Here is a 25862-nt window from a genome sequence, read left to right as displayed (position 1 = left end):
GCTAATCATGCTAGCTTCTTGCTAAAAACATGCTAGCATGATGCTAGCAACATGCTAATCATGCTAGCATGATGCTAGCTACATGCTAATCATGCTAGCTTCTTGCTAAAAACATGCTAGCATGATGCTAGCTACATGCTAATCATGTTATTTTGATGCTAGCTACATGCTAATCATGCTAGCATGATGCTAGCTACATGCTAATCATGCTAGCTTCTTGCTAAAAACATGCTAGCATGATGCTAGCAACATGCTAATCATGCTAGCATGATGCTAGCTACATGCTAATCATGCTAGCTTCTTGCTAAAAACATGCTAGCATGATGCTAGCTACATGCTAATCATGCTAGCATGATGCTAGCTACATGCTAATCATGCTAGCGTCTTGCTAAAAACATGCTAGCATGATGCTAGCAACATGCTAATCATGCTAACATGATGATAGCTACATGCTAATCATGTTAGCTTCTTGCTAACAACATGCTAATCATGCTAGCATGATGCTAGCTACATGTTAATCATGTTAGCTTCTTGCTAAAAACATGCTAGCATGATGCTAGCAACATGCTAATCATGCTAGCTTCTTGCTAAAAACATGCTAGCATGATGCTAGCAACATGCTAATCATGCTAGCATGATGCTAGCTACATGCTAATCATGCTAGCTTCTTGCTAAAAACATGCTAGCATGATGCTAGCAACATGTTAATCATGCTAGCATGATGTTAGCTACATGCTAGTCATGCTAGCTTCTTGCTAAAAACATGCTAGCATGATGCTAGCAACATGCTAATCATGCTAGCATGATGTTAGCTACATGCTAGTCATGCTAGCTTCTTGCTAAAAACATGTTAGCATGATGCTAGCAACATGCTAATCATGTTATTATGATGCTAGCTACATGCTAATCATGCTAGCTTCTTGCTAAAACATGCTAGCATGATGCTAGCAACATGTTAATCATGCTAGCATGATGCTAGCTACATGCTAGTCATGCTAGCTTCTTGCTAAAAACATGTTAGCATGATGCTAGCAAAACATGCTAATCATGCTATTATGATGCTAGCTACATGCTAGTCATGCTAGCTTCTTGCTAAAACATGCTAGCATGATGCTAGCAACATGCTAATCATGCTAGTATGATGCTAGCTACATGCTAGTCATGCTAGCTTCTTGTTAAAAACATGTTAGCATGATGCTAGCAACATGCTAATCATGCTATTATGATGTTAGCTACATGCTAATCATGTTAGCTTCTTGCTAAAACATTTTAGCATGATGCTAGTAACATGCTAATCATGTTAGCATTAAGCTAGCTACATGCTAGTCATGCTAGCTTCTTGTTAAAAACATGCTAGCAACGTGCTAATCATGCTATTATGATTCTAACAACATGCTAATCACGCTAACAACATGTTAATCATCTTAACTACATGCTAATCATATTAGCATCAAGCTAGCTACATGTTAATCATGTTAGCTTCTTGCCAAAAACATCTATCTATCTATCTATCTTTCTTTCTTACTAATCTATCTTTCTAACTAATCTATCCATCTTTCTTTCTTTCTTTCTTTCTTTCTTTCTTTCTTTCTTTCTTTCTTTCTTTCTTTCTTTCTTTCTTTCTTTCTAATTCCATCTTTAAAACTTCATTCAAACTTCAAGATTATTCAAACGCTCTGGTCTGGCTTTCTCAAGCCAACTTAAAGTTTGTGTCATCAAACTTTTTTTTCTAGTTATAATTACAGTTCAAATTCTTCCTTTATAGTATATTTTTGGCAAGATGTCTGTTAAAGATCCCTTCATCTGGAGAGCATCTGCTGTCTCCTATCTCCTATCATACATTCCAATCTTGAAGACATCTTCTAAATGTCTATTTGCAATGCCATCTGACAGGAAACATAGACGTATTGCAGATGAGCAAACACTCTAAAGAATAGGTCTTCCAGATGTAAACATACAGATCAAATTAGGGCCGGACTGGGACCAAAATTCGGCCCTGGCATTTGTGGTTTTCACTGGCCCAACTACTTGATGACGTTACAAAAACGCAGTGTTGTAGTCGAGACCACCTCACTCGTGTCCGAGTCGACACCGAGACCAGAGAGAGTCGAGTCCGAGACCAGAGACGGTCGAGTCCGAGTCGAGACCGAGACCAGTGAGGGTTGATTACCTAATTTACTTTTATTTACTTAGAGAAATCCTTTTTTTTTTTACTGAATTTACTTAGAGTTTAAAAAACATGATCAGTTTAGGGTAAAAAGGCCACATAGTAGGTGGTGTTAAAAGTAATTTTATTACAATTTGTCATGCGCAGTTGCACACTAGAAAATCACCAATCACTGGGCGTGTCAATCAATTTAAAGAAATATTTTATTAACATACATTAATAATCATGAAAAATATTTTTAATTGAACTCGAGTGGACTCGAACTCGAGTCCTAAAAAAAAATGTTCGAGTACGAGTCAATTCCGAGTCCAAATGGACACGAGTCCATGACAAGACCAAGACCATTAAAATATGGTCTCGAGACCGAGTCCGAGACGAGTCCGAGTCTCGAGTACTACAACACTGCAAAAACGTCCCCAGAATCTGAACATTTTTCATCCCCAGACACATCACACAAGGCAGCAATGACTTTCACACTGTAGTCTGTAGGCATACATATATAGACCATTTTGCAAGATGTAAACAACACTGGTCCAGAAGCACTTCCTGTTTCAGTTTGTAACTGTTTTCTTTATTTCACATGTAAAGAAAACATCTTAAAGATGTTTGTTTAACTTTTTGATTCAGTTTTAAATGTTCTGTTGGTTGTATTTTATCCCAGCTTTTATGTAGTGTTAAAAAACTGAAACAGGAAGTGCTTCTGGACCAGTGTTGTTTACATCTTGTGAAATGGTCTATAAGACTGAGGCGCATAGAGGTCTGAAATGAACACCCGGAAGACGCCAATTGCGGGTAGATTTTCCGTTTGGCGGGCACCCACTGGCGGGTGAATGTTCATTACAAAATAGTAATGAAATAAAATGTATATTACAATTGCATTTTATCAGCAAAATATCTGGCATGATGGCTATGGACATGATAATATCTGACATATTTTTTCAGATTGTCTTGTGTGCTTGTGACGAAGCGATGGGCCGTGAGCAAATCCATTCCACTAGTTTGCAAATACTTGGAAAGTGGAGTTGTTGGAAGATGCGTAAAAACGTACCTCTGGGTAATGAGGATGGGTTGGTATTTCAGCATAACCGTCGGCCTTCGCGCGCACAGTCGGCTGCTTCGTGTTGTCTTCTCGCTCAAGGCCTTGAGTGTAGCAACAAGATCAATGTAAAGACTTGATCCTTCTGGATCCCCAAACTTCCCAAATACCTTTCTAAGCGCAAGAGTCTTTGACCCACCATCGGGTTTCAACCCTGATTAAGCGGAGCACTCCACCTGAGGAAACACTAATTAGACGCTTCGTTTAGCCGTAGTCACGTGACGTAGGTGTTTTGAATCACGCTTCGGATCAGTGTTTCGAATCATCTGCGCTTCGGGATCTCGCAAAGCTTCGAAACGTCTGTTTCGCGTCAGCCATCCCTAAAAATATCCCGTATTTTTACGCTCTGACTGATTGTGTTAACTGACTCAGAACACGCAACTATCTGTGTCTCGGACCAAAACAATAGAAAATCACACCGGCCCTTCTGGCATGTGCAAGAATTGGCAGATGGCCAATCCGGGCCTGCATCAAATAACTAGTCTCTGTGATGTAGTGTGCAATCTGATTCTTTCATAAGAAAAGAAGTAAATATTTCATTATAAAGGAATTATGCTTAGGGCACCAAAATGGCTAGCAGCGGCACTGCATATATGAAGAGTTCAGATGCAAAAGCCTCTAAATGCCATTTGAAATTTTCTTCTTTAATGATGATTTTTATCAAACTTGTATATTTAAGTTCAGTAATTTCACTTAAATAACAATTAATAGGTAATTATCATTGCCATTTAAGTGAAATTACTGAACTTAAATATACAAGTTTGATAAAAATCATCATTAAAGAAGAAAATTTCAAATGGCATTTAGAGGCTTTTGCATCTGAACTCTTCATATGTATTTATTTTTGTATTTATTCATTATCCCTCTACTGCATCCATTTTGATGGCACCTGATAAAAATGATTCCACATTATTTCTTGGCTCATTTGGGAACATTTACTGATTTACTGAAAATGTCCCCCGACTCCCGACTCCTGCATCTGCCCTTCTATAGTGAAGTATTGTTCAAGACATCCCTGAAAACTGTCCCTCATCACACAGCGTTGCAAAGAAAAACTCAATTTGTGAACATGCAAAATAAAATAAAAACTTTATAAAACCAGCCAAAAGGCTTCTCTATACCTTCATACACACACACACACACACATATTTTTGATGTTGACGCCTGAACCTTACTGGACTGTTCTTTGATACTCATTTAAAGAAAAGTGCCCTGAACACAGGCTTGAGCAAACGCTGGACCGGAGAGGGTTTGGCAGCTCTGGGAATCTAGAGTTAAGACAATAAAGCTTTACTTTTAGTCTTTATTTAAACACATATAACATTACAAACAAAGCATTTAAAAACATTCACAGTATAAATTGATTCAGATTCACATTGGGATTTCCAGCAGTGAGCGACACAGAGTTCATCAGAACCCGATAATAATGAGAATACACAAACACTCGATGGATTACATGCCAACTGCAGCACTCGTCAGTGGACGGATCAGGGCAGAACCTCTGAAGATGAATCCAGTTGGACTAGATGCCTGTTTTAGTTGATGAGGAGTGTGTGTATGTTTCAATTTTGGTTGACGAGGAGAGTGTGTGTGTGTCAGTGGGTCCGACTCGCTGTAAGACGCTCACACACCCATGGTAACTCAGACATCGGGTCAGCGGCTTCTCCTCGGTCACTTTTCCACTCGCGGGGTCGAACGCCCAGATCTGATCGAGGGCAGAGGAAGACTCGCTCCGACCCCCGACAACATACACCTTCCCTTCACACGCCGTCAGGCCGCAGCCCTCCTGAAACACACACACACACACACGCGGTTCAAGAACACGTCTCAGTGGCGCCGCTGTGGACTTTTACCCATCACCAGAATCTAAACGCCGTCTGAATCTAAACGTAACGCTGAGAATAAGAACACGTCTCAGCGTAAAAATGCGGTTCGGAAGTCATTAAAAACGAAAACATTGTGTCTCCAAATGCATGTTTTACAAAAATGTTCATCAACTTTAATGTGGCATAGATGTTCCCGAATTAACATAACCGAAAAACACTTTTTGCCAGGAACATGTCCATGCGCCCAATCATGTTTCCTCAACTTCACTTAGATGAACCTACTGTATATGTCAAACTTAGCAATTTTGAATATTAGTATATACATTTACTTACTCTTTTTGACATAACATGCGGTTTATTGTCATTTACGTTGTCACGTGTGTAAAACCTTTATTCGTTTAACTCCAGTCCACCGTTACATTGGGCGTCCTTGCTCTAAGCGCATGTACATTTCTGAGGGAAAATGGGTTCTGGTCCAGTGTGTATTTCCAGTGCAGACTGGGTGTGTGTGTGTGTGTGTGTTCTCTCACCACTCTGACGGGCAGCACCGCCACAGAGCTCCAGCTGTCTTTACTGGGCGAGTAACAGAAGATGTGGTCCAGCAAGCCTCCGCTGACGTAGATGCAGCCGTCGAGAGTGACGGCGCTGATGGAGCGCAGAGAGAACGGGCAGTTCGACACAAACGCCCACCGGTTCGTCAACGGGTCGTAACACTGCACCTGTGACAGGAACATGATGGATTCTGAATAATGACAGAATTGAGCAGCTTATATCTGAAGGCAACTTTACAGTTACTGAACTAAACTGAATCAATAACAGGAATAATAAACAATATTTACATCTAAATGCTTCAATCTTAATGTCGTCATGAAAAGTGCATTTCTTGTTGTGTTGTGACGTTTATCCAAGATTAACGGATTGTCAAAAAAGAAACAAACGTGGGGCGGGGCTTGGTTCTGTGCGTCAGTTGTTGATTGGCTGTTGAGATGTGGGTGTGGCTCTTAACAGTGTATTCAGGGGTGGAGCTTCAGAGGCGGAGCTAACACTGGGTCCTGGTTTGGGTTAGTGTAGCCGTGTTCGCTCATGTATTGGCATGTTAACTAATTCTCACCTGGTTAGTGTTGGCGTGTTAACTAGTCTCACCTGGTTAGTGTTGGCGTGTTTGCTCATGTGTTGGCGTGTTAACTAGTTTCACCGGGTTAGTGTTGGCGTGTTTACTAATGTGTTGGCGTGTTAACTAGTCTCACCTGGTTAGTGTTGGCGTGATAACTAGTCTCACCTGGTTAGTGTTGGAGTGTTCACTCGTGTGTTAGCATGTTAACTAGTCTCACCTGGTTAGTGTTGGCGTGTTAACTAGTCTCACCTGGTTAGTGTTGGCGTGTTTGCTCATGTGTTGGTGTGTTAACTATTCTCACCTGGTTAGTGTTGGAGTGTTAACTAGTCTCACCTGGTTAGTGTTGGCGTGTTTGCTAATGTGTTGGTGTGTTAACTATTCTCACCTAGTTAGTGTTGGCGTGTTAACTAGTCTCACCTGGTTAGTGTTGGCGTGTTTGCTAATGTGTTGGTGTGTTAACTATTCTCACCTAGTTAATGTTGGCGTGTTAACTAGTCTCACCTGGTTAGTGTTGGCGTGTTTGCTAATGTGTTGGTGTGTTAACTATTCTCACCTAGTTAATGTTGGCGTGTTAACTAGTCTCACCTGGTTAGTGTTGGCGTGTTTGCTCATGTGTTGGCGTGTTAACTAGTTTCACCTGGTTAGTGTTGGCGTGTTTGCTAATGTGTTGGCGTGTTAACTAGTCTCACCTAGTTAGTGTTGGAGTGTTCACTCGTGTGTTAGCATGTTAACTAGTCTCACCTGGTTAGTGTTGGAGTGTTTGCTCATGTGTTAGCATGTTAACGAGTCTCACCTGGTTAGTGTTGGCGTGTTAACTAGTCTCACCTAGTTAGTGTTGGAGTGTTCACTCGTGTGTTAGCATGTTAACTAGTCTCACCTGGTTAGTGTTGGAGTGTTTGCTCATGTGTTAGCATGTTAACTAGTCTCACCTGGTTAGTGTTGGCGTGTTAACTAGTCTCACCTGGTTAGTGTTGGCGTGTTAACTAGTCTCACCTGGTTAGTGTTGGCGTGTTCGCTCATGTGTTGGAGTGTTTGCTCATGTGTTGGAGTGTTTGCTCATGTGTTGGAGTGTTTGCTCATGTGTTAGCATGTTAACTAGTCTCACCTGGTTAGTGTTGGCGTGTTAACTAGTCTCACCTGGTTAGTGTTGGCGTGTTCGCTCATGTGTTGGAGTGTTTGCTCATGTGTTGGAGTGTTTGCTCATGTGTTGGAGTGTTCACTCGTGTGTTAGCATGTTAACTAGTCTCACCTGGTTAGTGTTGGAGTGTTTGCTCATGTGTTAGCATGTTAACGAGTCTCACCTGGTTAGTGTTGGCGTGTTCGCTCACGGCTCCTCCGATGACGTAGAGTTTGCCGGCGCAGCTGCTCAGAGCGGCAGAACTCACGGGCATCAGCAGGTCAGAGACGTTCGTCCAGGTGTTCTCATGAGGACTGTAACACTCCACGCTGGACAGACGCTCGCGACCGTTATAACCGCCGACCACATACAGCTACACACACACACACACACACACACACAGCACATGAACCACAGAACACTTGCTGCTGTTGGGCAGTGAATGAGTTAAATGAGTCAAATGAATCAGTTCGTTCGTTCTTGTGTTTGATGCTGAAACGATCGAGCCTCACCTTCCCACACATGGACACCATCTTATGCCTCCATCTGCCTTTGTTCAGCCCGCAGACTCGGACCCACTGGTTGAGCTGCGTCATGTAGCGCCACACGTCTGCGCTGTTCAGCTGCCCGCCTGCACACACACACACACAACACACACCTGTCAGCACAACCTCTTAGACATGCAATATGTTCCTGAAGATTTTAATTCAGCATTTTAACAACATGTTTGCGTGTTCATGTTTCTGCAATGTCACATGCAAATTAGATCAAATGTTGAATCTTTTATTTTTAGTTAATGTTTAGTAATATTGTTATTTTCAAAATAAAATATACAGGACTGCACAAATTGGCCAAAGATGTATAATGCAATCATTTTGTCATGATATAATACAATCATTTATTATAATGTGTCACATTATTACAAAGGTTTTCATACATTTACATGAATTTCACAGACGATTCAAGAGGAAAATCTTTTAGAAATGATGCAAATGTGAATGTAAATAAAGTGAAACTGGTTCACATTATGTTTCCATTCCAATGTATTGTCCGGACAGAAAACAACAACTCACAAAATAGCATGTTATATGTTTGGAATAAAGGAGTAAATGAAGCATGACAAACGCGTGACAGAATGATGTTTTGGCTGAACTAACAGATGGCTGAGAGATCACAAACACACACACACGTTTGACTTCCGATCCTGATCCTGATAAGACTCTCTGGAACCCGTGTCAAAACATTCCATGCTGATGCCAGAGCTGATAGAGTACACACACACACACACACACACACACACACACACGCTGACAGACCTGATTCCAGCACGAGAACCGATACAGACATCTGTTATACCTGATATATAAATGTCGTTCTGAAGTTCACAGGCTGCGAACTCGGATTTGGAGTATCCGGGCAGAACGTTGGCCGAGAGCCATTCCCTGGACTCCATGTTCAGCTTCTCCATGAAGGACAGTCTGGAGAACCCGTTCTTATCACAGCCTCCGATCACGAAGATCATCTCGGCCCAGCCACAGCTCCTGAAACACACACACAGGCACGCGGGCTTATATAATATATTCAGTGCTTAACGTTACCTGAAGGACAACAAAACCACCAGAGACTGAAGCGGCGGGACTACCCGGCTGGGTTGGGATTGGGAATTGGAAATCGTTCACGTGCTATGGAAAATAGGATATTTTCCACTTGTGAACTGGTATTTACCAGTGCGTTGCGTTCAGGTGCTTTTGTTGTCGTAATGTTGTAAAAAGATGGAGATCCAGACCAGTTATTTAGCTAAAACTATTTTAGATTGCTTAAGTCATCAACAACAGCAAGAAAATGATTTATAAAAAACTCAAAAGGTAAATAATATGCTGTATATTTTCTAGATCATGAATGTATTTATATTTTTTACCATTCACGACTCTCGCGGTGCTCTCCGCCATTTTGAAACGGTCAAAGGTTATCTCATCGAGTTGCTCAGTAGTAAATACCACATGAGGGGGTGTTCATGTGCATTTTCCACGTCGTCTTTTGGTATTTACCATAATTACCACAGCACATGAACGCAGCAATATAATCCCTCATCAATTTCTTTGTGAGCATTTCAATATGATTTTAAACCATTCAAGCGCGAGTTCTGGACCCGCGCAGCTCTTAAAGTGACAGCACTAACATTAGACCATTTCACAAGATGTAAACAACACATGGTCCAGACACACTTCCTGTTTCAGTTTGTAACTGTTTTCTTTATTTCACATGTAAATAAAACATCTTAAAGATGTTTGTTTAACTTTTTGATTCAGTTTTAAATGTTCTGTTGGTTTTATTTTATCCCAGCTTTTATGTAGTGTTAAAAAACTGAAACAGGAAGTGCTTCTGGACCAGTGTTGTTTACATCTTCACACGAACGAAAAGTTGTCATTCTTGACTGAATAACTTTTGTAACTGAATTTGTAATGCATATTTTATGTATAAACTGCAGTGTTATTTTACTTTTGATTACAGTTCCTGAACCTGAAAATCTTAAAACACTATTTGTTTAGCAATCGCATTAGCAACAAATAGACACAACTGAACAAAGATTTGTTCAGTTGTGTCTGTTTGTTGTGATTGCTAATTTTTTATTTGTTCTTTTTTAATCACTGAGTGTTTATAGTGTTTAATAATGCTTGAAGTGTATACATTAGTTCGGCTTCTGTGTTTGTAAAGCAAACGCTGCGTGTGTAAGTGTTCTTCAGCGGATGATTTCTGCTCATGATATTCAGCTGCAGTTACACACTAAATCTGAATGATATCAAGGTTGTTGTTTTTTTTTTATCTTATTGGAATCGAAATTCGGAATTGTTAAAATTCAAATGGTACCCAACCCTACTCACCGGCGGGGTCTGGTTCGCGCTGAACGCACCTCCCCCCGTACGTATATAAAAAACCATCATTAAAAATACAGTAAAATGAGTAAACGCTGAATAAAGTGATCTGGACTCACCGGCGGGGTCTGGTTCGGTCCGACTGCACCTCCCGCCCGTACGCCCGGTACAAGCGCGCCTCCTGAAGCAGCGGCCGGACCTCCCGGCACTCCTGCACCAGCTCGTCCGCCTCCAGCGTGCCGGCGAGGAACCCGGGATCCAGGAGCGGCAGACGCAGCGTCTCCAACAGCTCCCGGAGCGCTCCGGTCCTCTGGTCCGGTCGGTGGTGGACCCATCGGAGCGCAGCCGTCACCCGGACCTCCTCGCTCACCAGCATCCGCTCGCATCCCAGCAGCTCCAGCACTCGCTCCCGGCCCAGATCCAGGAACTCCTCGTGCCGGAGCACCTGCTGGAAGTCCCGGTACAGGAGCGACCGGCACTGATCCTGCAGCGGCTGCAGGGAGTACAAGCCCGCGAAGGTCATGAGCCCGAGGCAGTTCGAGTGGCAGACGCGCTCCTGGAGGAACTGCACACAGGCTCGGGAAAGCTCGGACACTTGCAGCTGGTCGGCGGCCTGGAAGTACGGGTGCAATAATAGTCAACTCTCCTTCATCTATACAGCGCTTTAACAATACAGATGTTTCAGTGCAGCTTTAGGATGGGAGATTACAGTCACAGAGAGTGTTTAGGCTTTACAGCAGATCTAGAGTAAAGTTACTGTCCAGATAAAGTTAGTTTTGATTGATTCACTTCCGTTGTAAAGATCATTAGTTATTAACTTAGCGGCCGCTAACACGACGCCGCTAACAGAAGACAGTTAATACGCTCCGGCCCGTTCTTTCACATGAAAACAGTGTTAGATTCCAAGGTACGATCGGTGAACATTTCTGAAAAACGAAATCTCTGTGCAAACTTCAAAATCGCTAATCTGGGTTCAGTCCTTAGGTATACGCCAGAGCTGTTTCAATTAACTTTACAAAGATTAACAAACGTTCATGTTATATATTGTGGTTGTGTTTGTGAGTTAATAAAAATGTAACTGATTGTGTCCCAGATAGCAAACTGACATTGAATCAGCGTGGAAATATAACATCGAAACAACGTTGATCTGACATTGTTTTGCTCATCGAATAAACGTTGAACCAACGTCAGACGCGTCATTCTTTCAAAACTAACGGAAAATCAACTTGAAATCAACGCATTGTTTCAACGTTATGAAAGCAAACCAATTTTCGATTTTTATTTAGCTTTGAAAAATGCCGCGTCTGGCGTTGGTTCAACGTTAATTCGATGAGCAAAATCAACTTTGTTTCAATGTCATGAGAGACGTCGTTTCCACGTTGATTCAATGTCAGTTTGCTGTCTGGGGTAAACTTGGCACATAATATCTAAATATCGAACCCTGAATCGAATCGTAATCGTATCACAGAATTTTTTGAGGTATCTGCAAATATCGTAGCGCTGGCTGAGAGAATCGATATCATGTCGTATCCGATTTACACCCCTACCTGGAACACGCTCTCCACGTTCTCCCCGTCCAGCGTGAGCCGGCCCTCGTACATGAAGTCCAGCAGCTGATCCATGGCCTTCCCGGAGATCCCCGTGAGCTTGACCACAGCCTGCCGGCTCTCCCGGAAATTACTGCTGAACATCGAGCGGAAGAACTCGCTGCTAGCGCACAGAGACGCGCGGTGACACGGGAACTCACATCCGTCCACCTGCAGAACCACGTCTGTGAAGGTGCCGCTCCGTCTGTATCCGTTCAGAACCTGCAGGATGTGCTCGGCGTGACACGAGCCCGAGCAGAAGCCGACCTTTGACCTGCTGTCCATCAGCTCTCCGTTGCTGTCGATGCCCATTCTGAAAAACCAACAGTTGCTGTGTTAGTCCAGGGATTCACTGATATGAAAACATTGGCTGATAAGAGAACCGATAATTCTTTATATTCAAAAGCTGATAATTCTTTATATTCGAAAGCCGATAATTCTTTATATTTGAAAGGCGAAAACTGATCATACTTTATATATAAAAACCGATAACCAATATTTCTTTGTATTTGAAAGCCGATAACCGATAATTATTTATATTTGAAAGCCGATAACCGATAATTATTTATATTTGAAAAGCTGATAACTGATAATTCTTTATATTTGAAAGCTGATAACCGATAATTATTTATATTTGAAAAGCTGATAACCAGTAATTCTCTACATTTGAAAGCCGATAACCGATAATTATTTATATTTGAAAGCCGATAACCAATAATTATTTATATTTGAAAGCCGATAACCGATAATTATTTATATTTGAAAAGCTGATAACCGATAATTCTTTATTTTTGAAAGCCGATAACCGATAATTCTTTATGTTTGAAAGCCGATAACCGCTAATTTTTTATATTTGAAAAGCCGATAACCGATAATTCTTTATATTTGAAAGCCGATAACCGATATGGTGACCGATATATCATGCATCTCTAGTCTTCACATTTGATTAGAGTTTTAGTCAGTGATTTCCCTCCTCAGTGTTTCTGTCTTTATATCACACAGATATCTAAACATTCTTAAATCAAGATGCATTCACTGCACTGATATAAAATAATTCTGTAAATGCGACAGAAAAATGAACACGTAATGTGTAGATGAAAAGTTGGCTCAGGCAAGACCGCTATATTTACTCACTGGGGTACTCACTACTAAGTATTTAAGGCTTGAATAATGAACGCGGTTGGTGTGTGTGTGTGTGTGTTTAACAGCTGTATTTACACTGTTTTATCACTGCTTTTGTTGTTAGGGTTAGTAACTTGACATATGGAGTTCATTTTCTACTCCAAAATGATCCAACGGATACGACCGTCATTGTGTTTTGTATAAATATTGAGTTCTCTGTGTCCAGCTGCCGCGTTACTTCTATAATGTAGACAAAGTGTGAAGACAATATCTATTGTATGATTTATTTAGATGTTTCTAAGTAAAGCATACATTTTAAAAGCGTGGTTTAATTCAGTGTTATATTGCTTGAGTTAAAACTATTGCAAAGGAAACTTCAGCTAAGTTTCTTTCTTTGCTATTTGTTTTACTGAACTTAGTTAAGTAGAGTTTACTTGAAATTATGTAAAAGATCTGTGTGCAAAAACGAAAAATGAAGTAAAATGTGCAGAAACAAAACGAATAAGATATTAAGTGTTGTTCACTGAGAAAATATGATCAAAATGACATGACAAAATGAGTTCATGCTTATATATAACATATATGTCAGTGTCAGAGTTAGAAACATAACTTTCAAAGGGAAAACAATTATTTATTTTTCTGTATTAGTTATTATTAATTATTTATTATTAAATGTTGTTTTCAGCACAAACTCGCTTCATTTGAATAATTAAGATTCAATATCTTCAGTCACTTTGCTTCTCCAGTAAAAGTGTCTTTTTAAAGATTTTTTAAAATGTAATAATCTTTAGATATTAGTGCTGGAGCGCAAGACAGAAACCCTGAGGAAGAACATCATGTTTGCCGTTTTTATCATTTGATATTTCAGTTTACATTTTTTTAGTATTCTGAAAACATTTTGGTGTAAAAACTGTTTCTAAACTTCACAAACAATCACAAACAAACTGCAATTACCGTATTAAATTATAGGTGAATTATTGAAGTAGAAAAACTGAAATAGTATTTTCTAATATAATCTTTGTTTTATTTACAACTTTAAAATATATTTTAAAAAATTAAGTTAAAACTTAATTAAGTTTTAAATGCGTAAAATAAATAAATAATTTAAATGAAAATAAATTATTTATAATAAATAAAACAGGTTTTCTTATATTTTATTTTGTTTCAGTTAATGTTTATTTTATTCCAATAACAAAAATGCATATATATATATATATATATATATATAGTTTTATATAGTTTTATATATAGTTTTAATGAACTCCAATAACCCTGTGCAGTTGACATGCTAAGTTTAATCAGCTCATATTAATTACAAGAAAACATTGGATAGAAATTATGGGATAGGTGTTGAAAACATTGAAGATTAAAAATGATGAAACAAACACATCTTTTAAAAAGTCACATTACAGAAACCCAGTACTGACCGTTATTCCACTCGTTTACAGAGTTGAGATGATTATAGATATTTCTATGGGAGCTCACCTGTGTGGCGGATCTGCAGCTTCTTCATCAGTGAGCGCAGACTCACCTGAGGCAGGTATATCTCTGTGTGGGCGGAGCTTCAGCAGCTCATCTGCATAAAGGAAACTCTTTCCCTGTTCTCTTTAAATCGACTTCCCTTCCCTGTTCTGGAGAATCACGGCTGTCATGAGTGTAAACGAGTTCTGCCACACTGCAAACACAGCCGTGGTTCATGACGACAGCGACGGATAATGACTGCACAAATGGAGAATGTTGCATAACTCTTATAATGTGCACTTTAATAAAAGCAGCCGTGATTGAGGGTTTTGTACATGTTATGACACATATGTAAGTATATATTGAGCAGTAAAGAATTTTAATTAAAGAGTCGCTCCTAGTAACAAAATTCTGAGAAAATTCTCAGAAATGTGGGTGTTTACTCTTAAAATTAAGAAAAAATCCTAGTAAAGAAAAGAGTAATTCAGAAAGTATCTTAAGCCTTAAAAGAGGTCTTAAAGGAGTAGTTCACTTTAATAAAGCTTTTGCTGATAATTTACTCGCCCCCATATCATCCAAGATGTCCATGTCTTTCTTTCTTCAGTCGAAAAGAAATTAAGGTTTTTGATAAAAACATTCCAGGATTTTCTCCATATAATGGACTTCAATGGGGACCAAACGGTCCAAAAGACAGTTTCAGTGCAAACTGCAAACTGTTCAAAGGGCTTTAAACGACACCAGACGATGAATAAGGGTCTTATCAAGCGAAACGATCGCTCATTTAATAAATAAATAACAAAGTTTAAGTTTTATAAGCTCAAATGCTCGCCTTGCTCTGTTCTGTGATGCGCGTTCGTGACTCTCCTGTTTAAACTCAAAATCAAAATGAACAAATCTTTTTTCGAGTAATGACTCAAAGGGTCCTAGATCAGACCCTTATTCATCGTAATAAATTTTATTTTATTTTCTTTATTAGGATTTTACTTTCACTTTTAGATCAAGTTGGTTGGGATTTTTTTCCATCATCACCAAACACACACACACAGAGAGAGAGAGAAGCTCAGACGCATTTCTGAAGCTGGAAATGATCCAGTCTGTTTCCTGATCAGTATATGGGTAATCATGATCACGATGATGTGGCTTTATTTTAGCCCAGTTTTCTTGTCATGTGACCCGTTTCCTGAGGGATTCTAGTTTTAATAAAACCATAAAAGATCAAAAGCATTCTGCTATGGACATTAAAAGACAGTCATTTCTTTAAGAAAGTATAGATTAGGCTATGTGTATTATTGTATTTTTTACCAGGTGGTAAAGTCAGTGTCTGATGTATTATTATTTATTAATATAATTATTATACGGTAAAAAGCCTGTGAAATGTGCAACCTGAAGGCTTGAACACGTGTTGTGAGTTTTGTGGCCTATTTCTCCTGTGCCTGATCTTCTTTTGTCATTTTTATTTTTTTTTTAATTTGTGAAAATATTGTATTAAGCAATGCGTCACGTAGGGCAAGGAGTGAAGTGGAGAGAGAATCCATGTGCAGCACTTATTTAATGAAATAAAAACATGTTACTTAACCAGAAACTCAGAGCAGGAACACGGAACAGCAAGACAGGAACATCAACGACTGACCAGGAACAACTAAACTACAGGGGTATAAATACAGGGGAAAACTAGCTAGACAAGATAACAAGGGGGTGTGGTTAACAAGAAACACCTGGGGAGACTAATCAAACTAATGGGGAACTGAAAACATGAGAGGAGACAGGGGAACACAGACTTGAATTATGACACAATGAAAATGCAGACAAAAAATCGAATTTATAAAACTAGTGAATAATCTTGTAAATCTCTGAATGCTGATGATTATAAGCGTCGGTCACGTGTCATGTGATGAAGTGTCCGCTAGAGGGAGACACGTGATTATTATCAACAATATGATAATCCTCTGTTGATCTTTATTTTAAACTGCATATGATTTATTTTCTAAATGCATATATCAAACCTCCAGCAAATCATATTTTCCCACCTCAGGCATTAAATACCTTTTTATTATTTTTTTTGTTTTATTTTTAGAACACTTATTCTCAACCCTGTAATTGGTTTTAAAACAATTTTACACAAAACGTGTTATAAAACAAACATCCACCTAGTGCTCATGTGTCCCTCATAAAAAATGTAACTGGAGCTAAAAATAAAACTTCTAACACAATTAAAAAACTTCTAGACACAATTTGTTTAACTGAAACCACAATGTTATTGTGTTAGTCAGGTGGTAATCAGCAAGAAATGCATATTTAATGGGCAATTCTTCATTCTCTTCCCCACTTAATAAATAAATAAATATATGAATGTGACGAGGTTAAGAACAGTGTGACGGTGTGAAAGGAGACATTGCCTTAAGTTTGATATTTTTGGCGCTTCTGGCCTGTAGATGGCGCTTCTGGCCTGTAGATGGCGCTTCTGGACTGTAGATGGCGCTTCTAGCCTGTAGATGGCGCTTCTAGCCTGTAGATGGCGCTTCTGGCCTGTAGATGGCGCTTCTGGCCTGTAGATGGCGCTTCTGGCCTTCATAAAGTTATTTATCCTTATGCTGTGAAGAGAGACAGATAAAGAAAAGTCATCTCCTACAATCCCTTAAGAAAGTTATCCTAAACAGCTAAGAAAAATAAAAATATCACAGAATGGACAGAATAATAATTTAATTGTACTGAAGAAGTAGGCCTACAGATGACAATAACGATCTTGAAAAGTGTGGGCGACACGACAAACACACAATAAAGCGATTTTTTCTCCTATCTTTCTCTTTATCTTTTTCTCTTGCTAGCAAATCATTAACTATTAGGCTATTTATCCGTGTTCTGTTGACAATGGGTGTATTATTGTTATAGTGTATTATAAACACACCTGCTTATTATATGTCAACTCGTGTCTTTTTGCATTAGCCCACTTAAACAATTTATTTCATAATCAGAGTTGTTGTTTTCTGCTTTGACTCGACAGAAGATGAACTATAGGGGGAAAAACTGAAATCACAACCGAAAGCAAAGCGCTTGCGGAAATAGCAAGAGTTTTCCCGCGGGAATCCTGAATGAATCCCGGGAATCCCTGAAGATGCTGTGGGAATACGCGGTCATATGAGACACACACACACACACACACACACACACAGTGACGCAGCAATTTGCTTTAACTACTCAACAGGTTTATTTTTAAACGACGTTAACTTGGAATTCAGCTTTATATTGAGCTTCATACAATAGTTTTAAAGCAAAATAACAGAATCAAGATGCAAAAACAATAAAAAATGAGAAATGCAAATTCTGCCGTAAAGCAGATCTAAAAATAAAGACAATAATAGAAAATAAATATTTTAATTGCAAATGAACAAAATCGAAATAGAAAGAATAATAGAAATAAACAGAAATAACGAATAACACATACATCCTTCCAAGCAAACTAATATTAATTTAAACATAAACATAAACATTAACATTAACATTAACATTAACATCAGACACACACTCACAGGACAGGACTGATGAAATATCATGAGGAGGCTGTGTGTGTGTGTGTGTGTGTGTGTGTGTGTGTGTGTGTGTGTGTGTGTGTGTGTGGAGCTACAAGTGCTCGAGTGAGGGGCGAGTTCATGACGACGAGTTTACAGAACAGTTACTAACCGCGCGCAACGTGTTTTAGGAACACACACACACACACACACACAGAGAGAGAGAGAGAGAGAGAGAGAGAGAGAGAGAGAGAGAGAGAGAGAGAGGGAGGGAGAGGTCAGATTTGACCAATCCTAGAGGCTTGAGCTCAGAAGGAAAAAACAAGTGAGTATTTGCAGGATATTCTTCTCACAGGATGTGTATCGAGCAGAGAGAGAGAGAGAGAGAGAGAGAGAGAGAGAGTCCTGAGCTTCAGCCAGACTGAGGAGAGCAGCATGAGAGAGAACAGCACTGGAGAAGCACACTACTGAGGTAACACACACACACACTACTGAGGTAACACTGCTGAGCTAACACACACACACACACACACACACACACACACTACTGAGGTAACACTGCTGAGCTAACACACACACACACACACACACACACACACACACTACTGAGGTAACACACACACACACACACTACTGAGGTAACACTGCTGAGCTAACACACACACACACACACACTACTGAGGTAACACACACAACTGGGGTAAAACACTACTGAGGTAACATGCACTACTACATGTACTGAAGTAACACACACTACTGGGGTACACACAAACTACCAGGGTAACACAACTGAGGTAACACACTTTGGAGGTAACACACACTACTGGGGTAACAGATCTGAGGTAACACACTCCTGAGGTAACACGTGTGAGGTAACACTAGACTACTGAGGTAACACACACACACACGCTACACTTCTGAGGTAACACATTTCTGAGGTAACACATTTCTATGGTAACACACACACACACACATTACACTAGGTAACACTTCTGAGGTAACATACACTACTTTGATAACACACTACTGAGGTAACACACACACACTACACTACTTAGGCAACACACTTCTGAGGTAACACATTACTATGGTAAAACACACACACACACACACACACACACACAATACTACTTAGGTAACACTTATGAGGTAACACATTACTTGGTAACACACACACACTACCTAGGTAACTCATTACTATGGTAACACACACACAAACACTTCTGAGGTAACAGAACTGAGATGACACACACACACACACACACACACACACACACACACTACAGCTGACGGAAGTTGTTGGACTGAATAATGAAATTACACTGCAAAACTAATTATGTTCTTACTTTAGTCTTATTTACTGAGAACTGTCCAGTTGAGTTTGAGACAGAACACACACACACACACACACACACACACACACACACAGAACACACATATGATCTCGTTTTCTCTTTTGAATGAAGTTTATTTTTCTGACACCATTGCAGATATTTGTTCTGTTTTTAAGCACAAACTCAATTAATTTGGATAAATGTTTCTGTAAACAATGATCTGCACACAGTTGATGTGAATGATGTTGATGATGACCTCAATGATGTTGTGATTGAATGATGTTATGATTGAATGATGATGTGATTGAATGATGATGTGATTGAATGATGTTATGATTGAATGATGATGTGATTGAATGATGATGTGATTGAATGATGTTATGATCTGATGATGTTATGATCTGATAATGATGTGATTGACGTCTGTTGTATATGGTTGAGTCTCTGTCTGGAGGATCAGACTGAGGTTTTGTTTTCCGATCTTGCGGTTGTTCTCGTCTTTGATTGGTTCAGGATGAGTAATCGCCGTTCTGAAACATCTCTCTGATCATCTTCAACACATGATGTGGAAACGACTTTTAACCTTTATTATATTTCTGCTGTGCTCGACGTGTGGGCGTTTCTGTTCACGTCCAATATCTGACAGAAACTAGATCATGTTTGAGACAGTGACACATGTGTTTCCACATCATCTGTTAAAAACAGAAGCAGTGCGCAGTGTGTGATGTCATGGCTGCACTTTATCTCTCTCTCTCTCTCTCTCTGTGTGTGTGTAGCATCATGGGTCCGTGTGTGTGGATACTGGTGCTCGTGGTCCAGCCGGTCCTGGCCTTCAGACGTCCCGCTCCGGCCTCGGCCTGTCGAGAGGTGAGTGTCAGTCATTCAGGTGTGTGTGTGTGTGTGTGTGTGTAACTCAGTTGCTTAAGTGAAACAGACTTTGTTGAAATGTCAGCATGACAGAAACAGTGAGCTCTCCGTTGTTTGTCTCTAATAGAGTAGACTGATGCGTCTTCGGTCGAGTCTTGCACACGACATTATTTTCTAACTTTGCATTTTTGTCGTTTTCCAGCACGAATGTCAAACATACTTAAATTAAGCAGATAGTTTTGCGTTCTGAAAAATGCATCAAAACGAAGCGAGTTTTTGGTTAAAACTTTAAGAACTGGAATCAGCCGATGGACTCGTCATCTGGAGACGCTACAGGAATGCTCATTATGGCCATCATCTGAATTCAAAGGAAAAGAAGATATAGATTTGAGTTAAAAGTACCTTTTATTGCCTCAACCTTTTATTGGACAAGTTATTTATTTTCTTTGTTGATTTTACTTCACTTAGTTGAGTAGAGTTTACAGAAGAATAAACTTAATTTAAAGGGAAAACAAGATGATTTTCTACTCACTTTCAAACTCACTTCATTTTGATGCATTTTTCACAGCCAAGATTCAATATGTTCATTCTGCTTCTTCTCCTGTAATGTAAATGTGTCTTGATTTAAGAATCTCATTAAATCTATAATCATTTTAGCTCTACGTGACGACTGGTGACTTAGAAAACGCTTCAGCTTTAGTGGACATACAGTCAAACCAACATTATCCAGACGCCTTCAACATCTCTCTCATTATGAAACATGAGCAGAACTCAGTGGATAGTCTAACTCGTCCTTCTGTTGGACTCTCACACATGAGTTATGTTGAATATCTGTCAGCTGTTCAATTGAACTCCACAATTAGATAATACCAGTTTAGCTCAACCAGTGACCAAGCAATGCTTCATGTTGTTCAGTGTGTGTGTAAAAAGAGCAGAAAACACACTTCAGCTCAAAGTGGACGAATCATTTCTGGTCCCTCGTCTTTATAATGTCACCGTATGAAGAATATTTGTATATAATGAGCAGATTGTGTCGGATGAACACATCACACTGCGTCTGATCTGTGCGGGTTACGAGTGTGAGGAGGAGACGAGAGGACGAACGCTCAGCCTTGTGCTGAAATACTCCAGGAAACAGCCAATGCACACACACACAAAAAAAGATGTTTTGTGTTGTTTCCAGTCCAAATATGTAAAAATGCCTAAATCGGGATGTATTTACTGAAGTATGAAGATCATGAGATATGAAGTCTTGTTTTCTGGGGAAACACATCAAAATGAAGAGAGTTGTTGCTTAAAACAAGCACAATGATCTGCTAATGGGGTCAGAAGAACAATCTTAATTAAACAGAAACTAGATTATTTTTCTGACCTCATTGGCAGATGATTTTGCTTTTGTAAGAAGTCTGCTTGCACTCCAAAATATAATTGAGAATGAGCTCATCCCCATAATGGCTTAATTATCATAGAGATGAAGGAAGTCCCCGTTTGGGTTGATTACATCCCGTCTCAGACTCGAACATGCAGACGGGGAAACTCAAACTTTGGACGATCTGTTCATTCTGACGTCCACATCATTTGTACTCGCACTTTCTTTAAGCAACAACTCTTCATTTTGTTTTATTCCCCCAGAAAACAAGACAATATCTCATAGCGTTTCACTCGTATAGTAAATGTATCTTTATTTAACAATTTTTAGATATTTGGACTGGAAACAAGACAAAAATACTAAGAAAAGTCAAAACTGTATTTGTTATATATGACTAAAATATTCTGCTATGTGTGAGATCCCAAAAGGCACAAACTGATCACTTGCACTTTTATAAGGTGTTTGCATAGATGTGTGTTTGCAGTGTGTGGACACAACCACCAAACAATGAAGAAAATCAATTCACATTTTCTTAATCCTGAGAAAGCCTAAACACTCTCAATAATCAAGCCGTTTGGATTGTCCGAACAATATGATGTCATAATGCTCATGCTCCGCCCACAAACGCTGACGGGCTGTCCAGTATTAGCATATTTCCGTCCTTAGCCGTTTGTGTACTGTCCGCCAAGGCATTACTCGAGGGGGGAGCAATTGCTCATTATCATTTAAAGAGACATGCACCTCATTATCATTTAAAAAGATATGCACTTCATTAATATTGAAAGAGGCATGCACCTCATTATCATTTAAAGAGACATGCACCTCATTATCATTTAAAGAGACATGCACCTCATTATCATTTAAAGAGACATGCACCTCATTAAATGACAATATTAATGAAGTGCATGTCTCTTTAAATGACAATGAGGTGCATGTCTCTTTAAATGATAATGAGGTGCATGCCTCTTTCAATATTAATGAAGTGCATGTCTCTTTAAATGATAATGAGGTGCATGTCTCTTTAAATGATAATGAGGTGCATGCCTCATTTTAAGAGACATGCACTTCATTAATATTGAAAGAGGCATGCACCTCATTATGATTTAAAGAGACATGCACCTCATTATCTTTTTAAGAGACATGCACTTCATTAATATTGAAAGAGGCATGCACCTCATTATCATTTAAAGAGACATGCACCTCATTATCATTTAAAGAGACATGCACCTCATTATCATTTAAAGAGACATGCACTTCATTAATATTGAAAGAGGCATGCACCTCATTATCATTTAAAGAGACATGCACCTTATTATCATTTAAAGAGACATGCACCTCATTATCATTTAAAGAGACATGCACCTCATTATCATTTAAAGAGACATGCACCTCATTATCATTTAAAGAGACATGCACTTCATTAATATTGAAAGAGGCATGCACCTCATTATCATTTAAAGAGACATGCACCTCATTATCATTTAAAGAGACATGCACTTCATTAATATTGAAAGAGGCATGCACCTCATTATCATTTAAAGAGACATGCACTTATTATCATTTAAAGAGATATGCACCTCATTATCATTTAAAGAGACATGCACTTCATTAATATTGAAAGAGGCATGCACAGAAACCCTGGCTCTGACACTGATGTTGACTAATAGCCCTGTTTCTTCTCCAGCTCCAGGAGGACCTCGACTGCAGCAATCTGAACCTTAGACGGATCCCGAAGCAAATCCCGGACACCATCCTCCGGCTCGATCTGTCCCGAAACCTCCTCCAGAACCTCACGGACCGAGACCTGCCGTCCTCCTCCACCATCCGACATCTCAACCTTCACGGAAACAAGATCCAGTTCATCCAGCCGGGACTCTTCCGAGACACGAGCCTTCTGGAGGAGCTGGATCTGTCGGAAAACTCCCTGGATCTTTACGCGTCTCTGAAAACACACGTCGGGACTCTCACATCCGTGCGCCGACTGGATCTATCCGGAAACGGGTTGTTCACGGATATGAGCGACTTCTTCCTGAACGACGCCCCGGTTCTCACCAACCTGTCTTTGAGCGGGAACAGCATCACTAAGATAGGCCGATCCACATTCAACGGATCCCGAGCTTTAAAAAGCATCGACTTAAACAACAACGTAATCATAGAGATCGAAGAAGGCGCGTTCGAGTCCTTGACGGGACTCTCCGATCTCGACCTGTCCATGAACTCCATCTCATGCATTACAGATTTCAACCTCGTTCGGCTCAAAACGCTGAACCTGAGCAAGAACAGCTTGACCAACTTCCAGGCCGACGACTCGGCTCAGGAGTTTGAGCTTCAGTATCTGGACTTGAGAGAAAACAAAATCCTCTACTTCCCCGTCCTTCCCCAAAGGAACAAGCTCGTATACCTGGACTTGTCTAGAAATCTCCTGCGGAGTGTGAATTGCTCCGGTCCGTTAGAAGAGCTGGAGAACCTGAAGGAAAGTGGATATCTAATGACTGATCCTGATAAACCTCTTTCGTTGTGCGTCAACAAGAGGCACCAGGATTTTCCCAGCTTGCTTTACTTGGACTTGAGCTTCAACCAGCTCAAAGCGGTCCCGTCCTCGTTCTTCAGCAGCATGACTGCGCTGGAAACCCTGAACATCAGCTACAACTGCTTAGAAAGCTTCACTGTGGACGACGGCGGTCTGAACTCTTTGGAGACGCTAGACATCAGCTCCAACAATCTCCAGAACCTTTCCTTCGGGCTGAACGCGCTGGCCGCGCTACACGAGCTCCGCCTCGGGGGAAACGCTCTCCAAACGCTAGACGCCGGGATTTTCCTCAGGCTCCCCAGCATCCGAAGCCTTCATCTTCAGCAGAACCAGCTCAGCATCTGCTCTCCGTCGGAAAACCCGAGTTTCGGCTGCGTCCAACTCTCCTCGATCCCGACCCTCAGGTACCTGTACCTCTCGGAAAACGGGTTGTTCTCGGTTCCACCGGGATCGCTCCAGGGAAGCCCGCTGCTAATCCTGGATTTATCCCAGAATCCCGGCGTTGACGTTATCCCGGCTTCGTTTTCCGGTCTGGAGGCGTCGCTTTCCCATCTCTCCCTAAAGGGAAACCAACTTCAGTCCCTAACAATTGACTTCACCGTTTTCCCGAATCTAAAATCCTTGGATCTGTCGGTGAACCGGCTCACGGGAGTCTCCCTATGGAGCGGGGATTCCTCCCTCGAGTCGCTCAACCTGCAAAACAACAGTTTAGTATCGCTTTATGAAGTCACGCTGCAAGAGTCGCTGCGGACTTTATACGTGGGATCGAACCCGTTGAGCTGTTGCATGAACCCGCACCTCCTCGCGCTCCTCCGGCAGGAGAGACTCACGGTGCCGGACCTCTCCGGAGCGACGTGCTGGTATTCCCGAGACTCGGAGCGCGTGGAGATCAGCGTGAGCGGCGTGAAGCCGGAGCACTGCGAGTCTGCCGACGGGAAGGTGCTGTGGATCAGCGTGATCGTGGCGCTGGCGCTGGGAATGGCGCTGGTGTTGGCCGTCACCATAAAGCTCTGTCACTCAAAGAGGAATAGATTCAAGAGAGGCTTCAAAGCTTGAATCTGAAGGCGAAAGAGGGAAAAGAAACCAGAGCGTTCTCACCTGACTGGTGGCGAATGCATGACCCCAGGTTTCAGTATGTGATGCGTGGGCGATCTGGAACCAATTCAATGTGAAACGCACCACCATAAATGCACAAACCAGTCACCGTAAAAAGCGATTAGTTGACCTAGCTTAAGTTTATCAAAAACAAAAAATTAAGTAATGTGGAATTGTCAGGCTTTTTTTTACATTTGTTGACATAAAATTGCCTTAAGCAAGTGAACTAAACACTTTTTACACTGTATAATAAACAGGACAGCCTGAATATTAAAAGCAGGCTCAACACTACACTCTCTGATGTATATTGCATGCACTTTATGGACTGTGATTTGTGATTATTGGAGTGAAATGTACCTGCGATATGTTTGCATATTGCGAAACCGCCCTTGACCAATGCAAAACATGGTGCACACGCTAGATTGACTCAGAGATCTCGAGCCAGTATGCGTGTTGTGCATTAGCCGAAGGAATGTCATGGACGGAGGAAGCGTTTTACCGCAACACCTGCACCTCTTTCCTGTTGTTGAGCTCGGTTTCCTATCCTGGTGTTGGAGATTTATCCCTTCAAGTCGTGTTTGACTGCTGATCACATTTAGCTCCGCACACATGAACACACACATAGACCGCAATGTTTGTTTGGTCTTTTTTTAGATTTTCCAGCCTGGAATAAGTTCGACCCTGGTGTGTTTATCATGAGCGGGGACAAAGATAGACAGGAGATCCCGGCTGAGGGAAGCGCTCATCATCACCACAGATATTAATAGACGCGTGTTTGAGCTTCCTCCTATCTGTCTGA

General features: G+C 40.6%; 2 protein-coding genes across 2 annotated transcripts; one reads left to right on the top strand and one right to left on the bottom strand.

Moving 5' to 3' along the window:
• Positions 1-4552: 4552 nt before the first annotated feature.
• klhl35 (kelch-like family member 35) lies at positions 4553-14525 on the bottom strand. Its single transcript, XM_039670298.2, has 8 exons — positions 14387-14525; positions 11741-12092; positions 10313-10806; positions 8677-8861; positions 7833-7951; positions 7505-7693; positions 5620-5808; positions 4553-5049 (listed from the first exon to the last, which is right to left on the bottom strand). Exons 2-8 carry the CDS (start codon positions 12089-12091, stop codon positions 4786-4788), a joined length of 1791 nt encoding a protein of 596 aa, XP_039526232.2. The 5' UTR covers position 12092; positions 14387-14525; the 3' UTR covers positions 4553-4785.
• Positions 14526-18195: 3670 nt separating this feature from the next.
• On the top strand, positions 18196-25162 carry lrrc32 (leucine rich repeat containing 32). Its single transcript, XM_039670339.2, has 3 exons — positions 18196-18340; positions 19979-20069; positions 23123-25162. The coding sequence occupies exons 2-3, from the start codon at positions 19983-19985 to the stop codon at positions 25022-25024; spliced, it is 1989 nt and encodes a 662-aa protein (XP_039526273.2). The 5' UTR covers positions 18196-18340; positions 19979-19982; the 3' UTR covers positions 25025-25162.
• Positions 25163-25862: the final 700 nt, after the last annotated feature.

This window comes from Pimephales promelas, chromosome 23 (assembly GCF_988280905.1).
Source record: "Pimephales promelas chromosome 23, fPimPro1.hap1.1, whole genome shotgun sequence".
Taxonomy (NCBI): Eukaryota; Metazoa; Chordata; class Actinopteri; order Cypriniformes; family Leuciscidae; genus Pimephales; species Pimephales promelas.
Note: the sequence above shows the minus strand (reverse complement) of the source record. Positions and strands in the feature narration are given on the sequence as shown.